Source organism: Oryctolagus cuniculus, chromosome 7 (genome assembly GCF_051225735.1).
Source record: "Oryctolagus cuniculus isolate XC-2025 breed Fujian yellow rabbit chromosome 7, ASM5122573v1, whole genome shotgun sequence".
Lineage (NCBI taxonomy): Eukaryota > Metazoa > Chordata > Mammalia > Lagomorpha > Leporidae > Oryctolagus > Oryctolagus cuniculus.
This window is the reverse complement of record NC_142873.1, coordinates 147,127,320-147,141,546: the sequence shown is the minus strand read 5'-3', so window position 1 is coordinate 147,141,546 and position 14,227 is coordinate 147,127,320. Positions and strand designations below refer to the sequence as shown.

Genomic DNA, 14,227 nt, shown 5'->3' with positions numbered 1-14,227 from the left:
CAGCCTTCCAAATTTGTCTGGGTCATAAAACTAGAATTTTAGGTTCAAGTCACATTGCATGGAATGGATTGCTTAGGTAGTACGGCTGCAGGTGTTTTTGTTTGTTTTTACAAAGGGACACTAATGTTATTTCACTTTGAAAGAAAGTCTCTTCCAAAGAGGCCCCGTTCAATGAACCTTAACTATACCATTCAGTAATCGAAAAGTAGCAATAATAACCGAAAAAGCTGGCTGCTAAAATACTTGAATTCATCATGGGTTTAGACAGTTTGGTAGATTGGGTGGGGCTCTTTTGGGTAGAGGTTCATGTCAGTGAATGACCATAAAAACCAAACGGAAGAAATGTCAGCGCTGGTTAAACAGCAATAAGTACCTTAAAAAAAAATGTCAAGCACTCACTAATTCCCTTCCGTAGGCAGATTTCCAGGCTATTTGGGCTGTTTTTTTATTACTAAATTGTAGCAGTTTTTAATTGAGCATTAAAGCTCAACATCTTTTGCTCTTGGTTTCTGGAATAATATTCACTGCATGAAATGTTTTTCTACAGTGAAAGGGGAAAGGGAAATGTTAGAGCCGGGGCCTGGCTTGTGTCTGCTACTCACGTGCTCCGGAGCTGCCGGGGTTCGGAAGCAATCTTCTGTAGTGATTGGCCTTTCCCGGCAGATGTTTCCGTCTCAGCAGTGTGTGCACTGAGTAGGGGGCTGTGCTGGAGCCCCTTGTAGCCACAGATGGTGTCTTTTCTGTTCCAGCCTTTTATACCCTGTGCCCTTGCTGCACGAGTCTTCGACCTCTCTTACTTAACGTTAAAACGCTTTTATTTCTCCGTGCGGGTTTTGGGAGCTGGAGGGTGGTTGAATTTCTTCTGATACTTAGTGGGAAAGAGAATGTGTTTGCTTTTGCTTTGGGGGCCAGGGGTAGGGGGGTGGGTAGAAAAAAAGGGAGAAAATGACTCACTTAAGTATAACTTTGTATTTTATTTTCCTATCAATTTGTTACTGTCTTAAGTGGCCACCTACGCTTACTGTCCTCAGCAGTAAGAACAAACAGCACCACGGATCACATGGTGCATAACTTGGGAGGCTTTCTATTCAATTACCTATTGGTAAATAAGACTTCCAGTTGCCAAGCAACGGCCCTCCGCGGGCCCTGTCGCTGGTGCTAGACTTTAGGAAACATGATTCCAGGTGGCTCCGGAGTCCTGGGGCTCCTCTACTGTGCCTGTTTCGGGTCTTCCACCGGCGGGGTGGGATCAGGGCCCTCAGCGCACCTAGGGAATGAGAGCTCCTACGCAGCGTGGCAGTTTACGCACAGGCGGGTCTGTCATTTTACCTGGTAATCGGAACCAAGGGATCTTTGCTGAGTTTTGCCAGTCTGTTAAGTGTTTTACCAAATCCAGTATATCTGCATAGTTTTAAGATCCTTTTAGGATCAGAGTCCAAGTAAGGAGTTAGATGCCTAGAGGCTGGTTTTGGGCCAGTGAAGGACCAGTGCTTAGACTGGGGCACAGGATGAACAAATGAGGTTTAAAGACTACAATAAGGGCCGGCGCCGCGGCTCGCTAGGCTAATCCTCCGTCTTGCGGCGCCGGCACACTGGGTTCTAGTCCCGGTCGGGGCGCCGGATTCTGTCCCGGTTGCCCCTCTTCCAGGCCAGCTCTCTGCTGTGGCCAGGGAGTGCAGTGGAGGATGGCCCAGGTGCTTGGGCCCTGCACCCCATGGGAGACCAGGAAAAGCACCTGGCTCCTGGCTCCTGGCTCCTGCCATCGGATCAGCGTGGTGCGCCGGCCGCAGCGCGCCGGCCGCGGCGGCCATTGGAGGGTGAACCAACGGCAAAGGAAGACCTTTCTCTCTGTCTCTCTCTCTCACTGTCCACTCTGCCTGTCAAAAAAAAAAAAAAAAAAAAAAAAAAAAAAAGACTACAATCAGGGGAAACAATGGAAAAGGAGGGGGAGAGTGAGAGAGAGTTTTTTTTTTTTTTTTGCTTGTTAACATGTCTAGGTTGATTGGGGGTGAAAGTTTGTATCTTTTTTTTAAGATTTTTATTTATTTGAAAGAGAGTTAGGAGGAGAGATACACACACAGATATTCCATCCTCTGGTTTACTCTCCAAATGGCTACAATGGCTGGGGCTGGGCTAAGCTGAAGCCAGAAGCTCAGAGCTTCTTCCAGGTCTCCCAGGTGGGTGCAGGGGTCCAAGCACTTTTGCCATCCTCTGCTGCTTTCTCAGGTGCATTAGCTGGGTTGGAAGTGGAGCAGCCAGGTCTTGAACTGGCATCCATATGGGATGCTGATGCTGCAGGTGGAGGCTTGGCCTGCTAGACCTTAACGCCGGCCCCGTGTAACCTTTTAAACCTTAGAAGAGAAAGCAATAGGTAATTCCTTTTATGGGGATGGCTTTGGTATGACCTGTCTCACACATTAATTTACATAACTTACTAAAGCTCCCAGACTGAACTTAGCATAGTGTTATTTATGGTGTTGAAATCTGCCGTAATACGTCCTGAGGCATATTTCATAATGTTCACATTCCTGTTTAAATGGAGGCAGGGAATCCAGAAGTTATGATTTGTTCCTTTTTATTCAAGATGCTCTTCCCATCCCCACCCCCTTTCTCTGTCTGTCTCTCTCATTGTCCCCCTGCTCTCTGGCTTTCTCTTAGAAAGTGTTGGGAGTCAGAGGAAGGATGATGAGCTGCCTTGTGTATTTAACCACACTTTCTGCGGATGTGTAATCTGACCTTTACACATAATTTGTGCAATGTTACCCTTTATTAAAACCCATATAGGGGCCGGCGCTGTGGCATAGCAGGTAAAGCTGCCACCTGCAGCACCGGCATCCCATGTGGGCACCAGTTCGAGACCCGGCTGCTCCACTTACCATCCAGCTCTCTACTATGGCCTGGGAGAGCAGTAGAAGATGGCCCAAGTCCTTGGGCCCCTGCACCCATGTGGGAGACCCAGAAGAAGCTCCTGGCTCCAGGTTTCAGATCAGCGCAGCTCCGTTGCAGCCAATTGGGGAGTGAACCAGCAGATGAAAGACCTCTCTCTCTCTCTTTCTCTGTGCCTCTGCCTCTGCTTCTCTGTAACTCTGCCTTTCAAATGAATAAATCTTAAAAAAAAAAAAAAGAAAGAAAACATGTAAAGGCTCAGCATTTTAAAATAATCTTCATTGTAATTTTTTTTTTTTTTTTTTTTTTTTTTTGACAGGCAGAGTGGACAGTGAGAGAGAGAGACAGAGAGAAAGGTCTTCCTTTGCCGTTGGTTCACCCTCCAATGGCCGCCGCGGCCGGCGCACCGCGCTGATCCGATGGCAGGAGCCAGGAGCCAGGTGCTTTTCCTGGTCTCCCATGGGGTGCAGGGCCCAAGCACCTGGGCCATCCTCCACTGCACTCCCTGGCCACAGCAGAGAGCTGGCCTGGAAGAGGGGCAACCGGGACAGAATCCGGCGCCCCGACCGGGACTAGAAACCCGGTGTGCCGGCGCCGCTAGGCGGAGGATTAGCCTAGTGAGCCGCGGCGCCGGCCTTCATTGTAATTTGTATTGTTTTTCAACAACACAGACACCTATGTTACCTTTGATATTTTCTGTGTTGAATTTTATTTATTGAAATCATGCAAGTAATAGAGAATGTGTACTTACTGAAGAAGTTGAGTATAAAAATAAATGTAGGGGGTCGGTGCTGTGGCACAGTGGGTTAAACACTGCAGTGCCAGCATCCCATTTGAGCACTGGTTTGAATCCTGGCTGTTCCGCTTCTGATCCAACTCCCTTCTTATGAACCTGGGAAAGCAATGGAAGATGGCCCAAGTCCTTGGGCCCCTACATACACATCAGAGACCTGGAGGAAGCTCCTGGCTCCTGGCTCCTGGCTCTGGCCTGGTCCATCCTGGGCCAGTGGGGCCTTTTAGAGAGTAAACCAGTGGATGGAAGACCTCCCTCTCTATCTCTCCTTCTCTCCACCCCCCTCTTTCTCTCTCTCTCTCTCTCTCTCTCTGTGTGTGTGTGTGTGTGTGTGTGTAACTCTGCCTTTCAAATAAATCTTAAAAGAAAAATAAATGTAACAGAAATCTCAGTGTTCCTCAAGCTGACATTACGTGACTTCTCCCCAACAGTGTGGTCTGCACTTCTGTGTGCTTTTGTTAACAGCTTGTGTGTGTATTTATGTGTATATCACACCATGAAGGCGTGTTTTTCACTTATGTGACAGAAATCCTTCCATGTCAAAATAACGATCTGATTTTAAATGCTACTTAGCATTCTGTAATATGGGTTTTTATTTAACCATTGCCCTGCTGGTAGACATCAGATTGTGTCCAGTTTTTCACGTTAACCAACAGTGCTGCCAACTGAGTTAGATTCCATATAGCTCAAAAGGTTTCTGAACTTTGAATTCTACTCTGTCTAGCCAGATTGTTCTCTAAGACGGCACACTAGTTTGTATTCCCACTAACATCAAAATATTTATTTCCCCACACTTCTGACCATGGAGTTTGTTAATTTTTAAAATTTTGCTGTATTTTCACTGACAAGAACTTACTGTAATATGGTTTTACCTGATTATATGGCCTCTATTGTACTTATTTTTTTTTTTTTTTTTTTTTTGAGAGCTTTTGAAATAGCTTGTTAGAGATATCAGTGTTACTACCCTAGGGGTATTGGAGAATAGCTGTACTCCTTAATAATTACAAGACAGCTTGTTTTTGATGGCCTACTACTGCCGACTAGTGGTTAATAGTGACATTGTCCTTGGCTTCACACATTCCTTTGAAATTCATTAGTCTTTAACATTTTATTGTGTTTATTGAATGGTGTTGTTTAATACCTCTTGCTACCTGTTTTTGCTTATTTGTTTCTTATGTTGATACCTAAAAATTGTATCGACATAATTGTTTTCATTAATATTTCCTTTTTAAAGCTTTATTTATTTGTTTGAAAAGCAGAGTTAGAGAGAGAGAGAGATCTTCCGTCTGTTGGTTCACTCCCCAAATGGCCGCAATGACTGTGCTGGGCCAGGCTGAAGCTGGGAGCCAGCAGCTTCCTATGGATCTCCCACACGGGTGCAGGGACCCAAAGACTTGGGCCATCCTCTGCTGATTTCCTGGGTGTATTAGCAGGGAGCTGGATTGGAAATGGAGCAGCTAGGTCATGAACCAATGCCCACATGAGATGCCAGCATCACGGGCGGTGGCTTAGCCTGCTACGCCAGCCCGCTGTTCTGATGTTCTCACGTGACTGAAAAATCACGTTTCAATTAGATACAGCAATTTAACTTTGTTGTAAGTGCTTTGTGAAGTTCAGAATTACAAAGAACAGAATTGCAATGTGGTGCTAGCCTCTTAATTTTCATGGATGCCTTGCATCTAGAAATATAAGCATTGTATATTATAAACCTTATAAACTTTGGTATTTTATTTTCATATTAAACATTTGAGAAGCACTTCAGGAAAAAGCATTCAAAGTAAGCCCAAGATCATAAACTTGCAAACTTGCAGTACCACTGAAGCGCCTGTGAAACATGACAGCGTTCAGTGGAGGCGCCTGGCATCCCTGTAGACCTTGCTTCTGCTCGCTGTGGCCTGAGCAGAGGACGGTCCTTGGATTCCAATACGTATTTATTTCGTATCCACTATCTTCTGTGGGAAGCATACTGAGCCTTCAAGTTGCTTGTTAAAAAAAACCTCTCTGTCTCTCTCTCTTTCGCTCTCCTCCCTCTTTTCCTTCTTCGCCCCTTCCCTCCAGTCTGTCGGGTTTCCCCCAATAAACTCTTTCCCTTAAAAAAAAAAAAAAAAAAAAACTTGCGATTCCACTGTCTCCTTTTTGAGGTGCCTCCACGACCAGCCTTTTGTCACGTCCTGAACCCCTTGCTCCCCCAGCTGCTTCTCCCATTGCCGACTTTTGTTGGCGGGAGAGTAAAGCTTATACGTTAACGGTACGCACTGTTACTAGCTCGCATGTCATCAATCAGAGGTTATGCCTGTTGTTTCTTGTTTGTACATGGCACTAATACCTGCGCTCTCCCAGCTCCAATGGCAGTGTTCTTCCTTAGCTTTATTTTACTGGGTTCTAGCACCCTGAACTGTTTATCTCTTCTCTAAGAAATGGCTTAATCCTGGCTATGACTGGGGTGACATTTTACCACCTGTCACACATTCCAATATGCTTGGTCTTTAATTATGTAAGAAACATCACCAATTCTTTGTTACAAAGGAGACTGTGTTTTATAGCAATAAGCAGCACTTACCTTGTTCCCATCTTCCCACAAAGATCAATAGTCAAGTGCAGATTTCTTCACTTCTCTGACTAGTATCTAGTTTACACTCTCACCTACGTTTGCTTCGAACCTTCCTAATACATTTTAAGAAATGTCAAATTTTTATTCTCAAGGTGTTGAGTTAGGGCAAGTGTTGACCAGGTGTCTAGTATGTGCTTAGGTCAGTTTGGTGAGGATTAAGGGATACGGTAGAAGCACAAGGCACAGACTCTGCCTTCAAAGAAGACATGGTGTAAGCAGGAAAGCAAGTTAATATTTTACCTTAAAAACAAGAGTTGGGGGCAGTCACCGTGGCACAGAGGGTTAAGCCGTGGCCTACAGTGCCAGCATCCAATAAGGGTGCCGGTTCGAGTCCTGGCCGCTCCACTTCTGGTCTAGCACCTCCCTTTCTAGGAGGGCAGTGAAGATGGCCCAAGTGCTTGGTCCCTGCCACCCACGTAGGTCGAGACCTGGATGGAGTTCCAGGCTCCTGGCTTAGCCCTGGCCATTTGGGTGCGTGAACCAGCAGACGGAAGATATCCTTTTCTCGGTGTCTCTCCCTTTTTTGTCACTCTGCCTTTCAAATAAATAAAATAATTCTTTAAAAAATTCTTTATCTTTGCTTCAAGATGTGATATTTTTATTTGCAGCCTCAAATTCACATGTATATCTGCAGTCAACTTTTTTTTGCTGTCTTTTCTGTGAGCCTCTGAAACTCACCATTTGGTTTATAGTTATTTACAATAAGTCTAATTCTAAGATATCCAGATCTCCTTTTCTTTCCTTTTTTTTAAAAAAATAGATTTATTGTATTTATTTGAATGGCAGTTACAGAGAGAGAGAGATCTTCCATCCGTTGATTAACTCCCCAAATGGCCATCATGGCTGGTGCTGAGCCGACCTGAAGCCAGGAGCCAGGAGCTTCTTCCAGGTCTCCTACATGGGTGCAAGGAGCCCAAGCTTTTGGGCCATCTTCTGCTTTGCCAGGCACATTATCAGGGAGCAGGATCGGGAGTGGAGCAGACGGGACTCCACCCGGCGTCCATATGGGATGCTGGCGCTGCAGGCGGTGGCTTTACCTGCCATGCCGTCCAATGCCTGGCCTGCGATGAAGGGGCCGGGGCATGAGTAGGCGGGAGCCATTTGGAAGATGATGTGTTGGGTTCGGACACAATGATATTGTTGGTGGAATATCTCACACATGCCGTGTGCAGCTTCACCTCTTTCCTTTAGGACCTAGCTTTGCTCAGCCTTGTAGCTTTATAGATCTGTGTGACCGGGTGCCACCTCATGACCAAGTACTGTAATGGCCAGAGTGAGTTCATGCATTCTGAGGGGGGTTGGAGCTCACGTTTGAAAAGAGATCAGCGAAGATCTCTGCTATTCCCTCTTCCTTTCTGATAGCATCCCCAGCCCTCTGTGCTAAGGGCCGCCAACCCTGACTTCCCAGAGACATAGTGGGTGGCTCTGTCCCACTTCTCCCTGAATTGTGACAGTCGTAGCATCTTCATCTGTTTGACTGGAGTATTGTAGATTGCACTGTGTCATCTGACCTCTGGGTTTCTAAGAGGTCCTGGCTTCCTGTGTGTGCTAAGAACCTCAGCTTCTGCTTGCATTGTCTGCACCTGTCTGTGCATTGCCCACACATAGTGCTGGTGCTTCTTAACACATGTGCTATGATAAACCTAACATTGCTGGGCAGCAGGACTGAAAGTTGAAGGCGATGATCTCTGTCTGCAAGATTTCCCTCCCTAGGTTCGAATGAATAGGTGTGCCTTTCCCGTTTTGCAGATTAGATATCGGCTTTCTTGGGCCGATGGCGTGTTTGTGTGTGAGGCATTTAGTTACTTTGTCTGAGAGGTTGACCACAGAGTTCTCATCTGTTGGTTCACCTGCAGGTGCCTGCATCAGCCGGGCTGGGCCAGGGCCAGAGCCAAAGCCAGGAGCTGGGGATGCAATGCAGGTCTCCCATGTGGGTGGGAGGGACCCAGTCATCCGAGCCTTCACCACTGCTTCCCAGGGTCTGTTTATCAGGACGCTGGAGTCAGAAACCAGAGCTTGGAATCAAACCTAGGTGCTCCCATGTGAGAAACACGTATAATTTTTAAAAAAATTTGTTGTTGGAGCCAGTGTTGGCATAGCAAGTTAAGCCACCACCTACAACTCCCATATGGGCACTGGTTCGAGTCCTGGATGTTCTACGTCCAATCCGGTTCTCTGCTAATAAGCCTGGGAAAGCAGCCCAACATGGCCCAAGAACTTGGATCACCCATGTGGGAATCCCAGATGGGCTCCAGGCTCCTGGCTTTGGCCTGGCCCAGCCCCAGTGGTCGCAGTTATTTGGGGAATGAAACAGCAGGTGGAATAGCATCCCCAGTCCCTCTGTGCTAAGGGCCGCCAACCCTGTCTCTATTTCTCTGTCTCTGTGACTCTGACTTTCAGATAAATACATCTTTTAAAAGAAATTATTGTTTTATTTGAAAGGCAGAAAGATACAGAGCCAGACACATCTTCATCTACTGGTTCACTCTCCAAATGCCTGCAGTGACCAGGGCTGGGCCAGGCCAGTCACATGCAAAGCCAGGAGCCAGGAGCTCCATCTGGGTAGCCCATGTGGGAGGCAGGAACCCAACTACTTGAGCCGTCACCTGCTGCCTTCCAGGGTGTATGTTAGCAGGGAGCTGTATTGGAGGCAGAGCTGGACTCACACCAAGCACTGTGATGGGGTGTGGACGTCTAAGCACCGAACATCCGCCCTCTCGACACAGACATCCTAACCACGAGGCTCAATTCCTGCTCCCGGGGCGTTTAGTTATAAACAAGCTCTCCCCACTCTCTGAAGTCTTCGTGCTTATTTGTTTGTTTGTCTCATCTCTTTCGCCGTGTGCGCAGGCAATAGGAGAGCTGGAACCTTGGGGGTCTCAGCTCTGAGCGCCTGGCGTAGGGCTGGCATTTGGGGAGCAGCGACTGAACGAGCGGTGCCTTTGCTGTGAGGTGCCCTCGCCCGCCTTCTTACAGCACCCACGCTGTTCTCTTTCCCCAGCGCTGGAGAGGGGTCTCCTGAAAACTCTGCAGAAGCTGGATGAGTACCTGAACTCCCCGCTCCCCGATGAAATTGACGAGAACAGCATGGAAGACATCAAGTTCTCCACACGTAAATTTCTTGATGGCAATGAAATGACCTTGGCCGACTGCAACCTGCTGCCCAAGCTGCACATTGTCAAGGTGGGTGTGCAGGAGTTGTGGGGGTTGCCGCGAGGCCTGGGTTGCATCTGCTTCCTGTGAACTCACCAGGAACCTCCAGACTAGGCCAGCTTAATGCTACTAAGCCTGTCTAGGCAATAGTTGGAAAATGCTAGGGTTAGTTAAATGGAAAAGTTGAGGCAAAACAAAGAAGAAGAATTTTTTCTCTGACTGCATAAAAATTTAAAACTGCAGTAGATAACTTTGAATTGGAGTTTGCTACCGTGACTCCATCGTCAAATTCTGCCCTGTGGGCCGTCTCTTTCTGGTCAGGGTCAGCCTTTATTATGTGAGGTCATGGGCCAGGCACTTTGCTAACTAGAACAGAAATGAGCAATAGTTGAGCAGTAACAATCTAAGAAAAGGAAAACAGAGGTCTGAAACAGTGTGCGCATTGTAAAATGCGTTTATCCAGTCATTTCACTTCACTTCTCTCTGGAGGTCCCGGGCAGGCTTTTGCAGGGCCTAGCGCACTTCTGAGTTTCTGGTATGTAGCTTCAGTCTGGGTCGTTATTTAAAACCGACTTCTTTCCAAACAGAGCAGTGTCAAAGAGTCACAGCTTGATCATTTGAGCTAATAATCAGAGAGGTGTCGGGTCTACAAGACCCGGACGGTAAACCTGTTAACTTCAGATCTCTTGGCTTTTCAGGTGGTGGCCAAAAAATATCGCAACTTTGACATCCCCAAAGGAATGACCGGCATCTGGAGATACCTGACCAACGCGTACAGCAGGGACGAGTTCACCAACACCTGTCCCAGCGACAAGGAGGTGGAAATAGCATATAGTGACGTCGCCAAGAGACTTACCAAGTGAGACAGCACTTACGCAAGAGATGCCTTCAGATCTCCCCCTAAGAACACGCTTCTCCTAACAGACTGCTCCTCTTCTGTCAAGTAGACGTTGTGTTTTGCATGAACATTGCCGTTATTCAAAATTAGGATCCAGGCTAGGCAAGGTGTAGTAGTTACCTAAAGCATACACTCCTGAGCAGTATTATTCGGAAGCCCCACCCCCCACCCCCGACTTGGAGACACTCCGCCGGCCGCACACTGTCTCGGGCAGGGAGCCCTCGCCGCCAGGGCCACTCACTGGGTGGAGCTGGCAGAACTTCTGCAATGCAGGTTCCCTGAACCATGAAACATCGTGGCCCCAGCTGGTGCGTGATGAATGCGTGGTACCAGGAATGGAGATGTGTTTGGGGGAATTCTGTGATATTTAGTAAGAGCATATGAAAGGGTCGCTATTGTATCAGAAATGGCCTCTCCTGCAGGCGCACCAGGAGAAATGGCCGTCAGGGAGAGTGCCTGCAGACCGTGCTGCCCGGCTTGGTGGGCTTCCCTGCCTTCTGCCCGGAGCGGAGAGGCTCAGAGTCTGGGGAGCAGGGTGGGACTTCCAGACCTCCCGGCTTTGTCCTTGCGGAGGAGCCGCGGAGCCCCGAGCCGCTGTGTACGCGCTGCCTCTTCTGCCCGCTCAGAACATCCGTGCTCGCTCTCTGCTGTTAAAAGCTGCTGCTTAGGGAAGCACCCAGACCCTTTCGTTGCTAGATCTTTGGAACAACACTACATAAACTGCCGCTCAGTCGGTTTAGCTATGGCAGCACAATGATTAGCCATGTAAAACTTAATTAACACTTAGAGAAATTAACCAAAGAGCGTAAGGTGGGTTTGGCAAAATCTCAAGTGAATTTGGTTTCTAAAGTGTATGTAATGTCCATAGTGAGAAAATGTGTAATCTCTGCCCCGCACCAGCAAGCTCAACACAGGTGATCGCGTGTCCCGTCCTGTCCCGTCCCGTCCCTGTCAGGTTGTGCATGGAGGGCTGGCCGCCCTTTTGGGCTAAATTGGAGTCGTCACGGTGTGTGTTTTCTGCAGCCTGGCTGAATCTCAATCAGCACTTCCTTGAGTTAGATTTGTCTGCAGCCACGTGGGGGAATCATGGTCAGCATGTTTTGTTTTTTATAAACTGAAGTCCTAAGCCATGAATTATTTGTGCTCTAACAGGGAAATTGAACTTGGTGAAAATAAAAGTTACTATGTACTATGTATTTATTAATTTTTTTCCAAGATAGACTACTCCTAAGACTGTGGTCGCGACTGCTGTAGGTAGGCCTTGGGTCATTTTTGCATTCAACTTGTGGAAGAAGTGCTATTTCCTCACCGGGTTTTCGTTTGGAAATGTCAGTTCACTGCTTTAAGAGGCCGTGCCGGTGCTGGTTCTGGAAGCCGGGGCTGCGGAGCCCAGCCTGCGGTGAGCCGGCAGTAACTGAGCGCCCACAGACCGCGAGGAAGGGCCGCGGCGGGCGGGCGGGCCGGCTGGGGAGCACCCTTCCCTTTCTCAGTGCGAATCCCGGGCTCCAGCTCCAGTGCAGGGAGCCGTGGCCGAGGCTCGGCCTGGGTCCCGGAAGGACCACTGTGCTGTTGTCCACGAGACCTTCCGTGGCCGTGGCCCGCACACAGGGCCCCCGGCACTGCCAGATGCTGCCTCAGAGTCTCGGGTATGAGAAACAGCTGAAAGAAGGGCTGTTGGTGGTGTCGGTGGGCGGTGGCCGGCGGTGCCTTGTTCCCCCGGGAGAGCCTGAGCCGGGTGCGGCGGTCCTGCCTCGGACCCTTGGTTTTTGTGTATCCAGTGGTCACGTGTGGCTGCCTCTCTGCGAGTGTCCCAGGACGCCAAATCTTAAGATTTTGGTGAAGACAGATTTATTTTTCTCTTTAAGGCTTTATCTAGGAAGTTAGTCAAATGAGTGATTGGCAAATGGACAAAGCTACTAAAAAGACTGATGTGTTTCTAGAAAGATCATAACCTAGAATCTTAAGAGGTTTGGGATGTAAAAGTTTCCATGGCAATTCTTGTAAGGTGTGGGCTGACAAATTGGAACTGGCCTGGATTTGATGTCTGCAACTAACCAGGTGCCCAGGACTGACCGCTGCCCGGTTAGGCCTCAGCGGGGAGGCAGGGTCTACGTGGAGGGGCTCACTGTTTTTAGGGGATTCTGAATTGTCTTTGTATAGCAGTTGGGACACTCTGTATTCTTCCAGTTGATAGAACTTCTTTTTTTAAATGTAGATGCAGCTAAATATTCAAATACAATTTTAAGATTTTATTTCTTGTTAACTTTAGCTTTCACAAATTGTCTTTAAAGCCTTGAGCAGTCTGTATACGATTAAGAGATTCACGACATTTATCCTTTACAATAAGTGCATTAGCTGTAGAGCATAGGCATTTTTACTTCTGGGAAGTTTTCAGTCTCTCCAGAGTTGTAGATAGCTTTCATTTCTGTGCATTAAAGAAGTTCCTTTAGAAAATATTTACAAAGTAAAAATGCGAGGAAATACAAGTTATTTTTTCATAAGCATTTTGATACGCATTTCATCCAGTTTATTAATTCACCAATTTCTTACACTGGTTATTTATAATCAGTATTTACTTCAGAGAGGGGAAAGCATTCAAGTGCCATTCTCTACAAATGAGCAAGGTTGGAGTCACCAACTTTTATTTTTATCATGGAAAAAAATTTTCACTCCCCAACCTCTAATGTTGAACAGAATTGGAATATTTTCTTTAGAATTTCTCAAATAGGCAGAGGAAAGCTTACTGTCAAATGCTGTTGTTTTCCCTCTTCTGTCTTTGGAACATCAACACCAGTATATTGCTGGCAGCTATTGTATTAAAAAATAAAGTATATTTTCATTATCATAAAGGATTCTGTTTCCCCCTTAAGAAAATAAATAACAACTTGAGCTAAAAGTGTCTTATTTGAGACTGTTTTTTTTCCTGTGAGTGAATGAGTCAGCACATTTCACAGACCAAAGGGAAAATCATGTGATCGCCTTAACAGGGACAGAAAATAATTTGATAAAAACTCTCACGATGCTCATTCTTAGCAAAATAGGACCAGAGGTTAACTTTAAGAACAGACTTAACAAAAACCGAGAAAGATTTCTACCAAGAACCTACAGCAGTGCCATCGCTGTGTCCTGGAGGGCGGGTGAGATGGGCTTGCCCCCTCCACAGCTGCTCTGAGAGACATCCTAGCCATGACGATAAAAAGAAGTGGAAGAGATGTGACTGGAAGACTTCTCTCTGCAGGTGTGTGTGTGTGTGTGTGTGTGTGTGTGTGTGTGTGTAAGTGTGAATAAAATTCAAGTAACGTACAAATCATTAGGCATAATGGAATTTGGCTGGATGTAGAGCTGCAAGGTTGAGGAACAAAAATCAGTTACTGCACACTCGTGTTAACCCCGTTAAAAGCCATAGGCAAATTGGGAACACTGGTCACTTCTGGAGGAAAATTGAGGGAAATAGGTGGGAAACTGTCAGCGTACAAATTTGTGAATTATTTTCTATTCTAAAACTCTAAAAGTGCTTTAAAAGATAAATTATATGGTCAAATCTCTAAAAGAGAAAGATAGGGCCGGATCTCCTAAAGAATGTGTGTTTTCTTTATGGAGAAAACTACAAAATGCTGTTGAGAAACCTCACAGAAATCTCTTCAGTGGAGAGGTATACCATGTTCATGGTTGGAGAACCCGAGCACATAAGAATTTCAGTTCTGTCTCAAATGATTAGAAATTCAACATATATATTCCAACAAAGTCTCTGCAGGGCTTTAGGGAACAAGATAAATAGCTTTCCAAAACGCACATGCAGTAGTTATGCCCATAAATCATCAGCATATGTCCAGGGAACTTGCCTGAGAAGATACGAAGACTTCACACTGATTGATGGGTAGAACAC

The 14,227-nt window shown here is 46.7% G+C and overlaps 1 protein-coding gene across 2 annotated transcripts in view; it reads left to right on the top strand.

Annotated features, from left to right (window-relative positions):
* Positions 1 to 13,237, top strand: part of CLIC4 (CLIC family member 4) — a 79,293-nt gene extending 66,056 nt beyond the window's left edge. For both annotated transcript variants that reach the window (XM_051856667.3, XM_089301353.1), the window contains exons 5-6: positions 9,292 to 9,473; positions 10,142 to 13,237. In XM_051856667.3, the coding sequence (XP_051712627.1) occupies positions 9,292 to 9,473; positions 10,142 to 10,306 (347 nt within the window). In that variant the 3' untranslated portion in view covers positions 10,307 to 13,237. The remainder of the gene's footprint in view (positions 1 to 9,291; positions 9,474 to 10,141) is intronic.
* Positions 13,238 to 14,227: the final 990 nt, after the last annotated feature.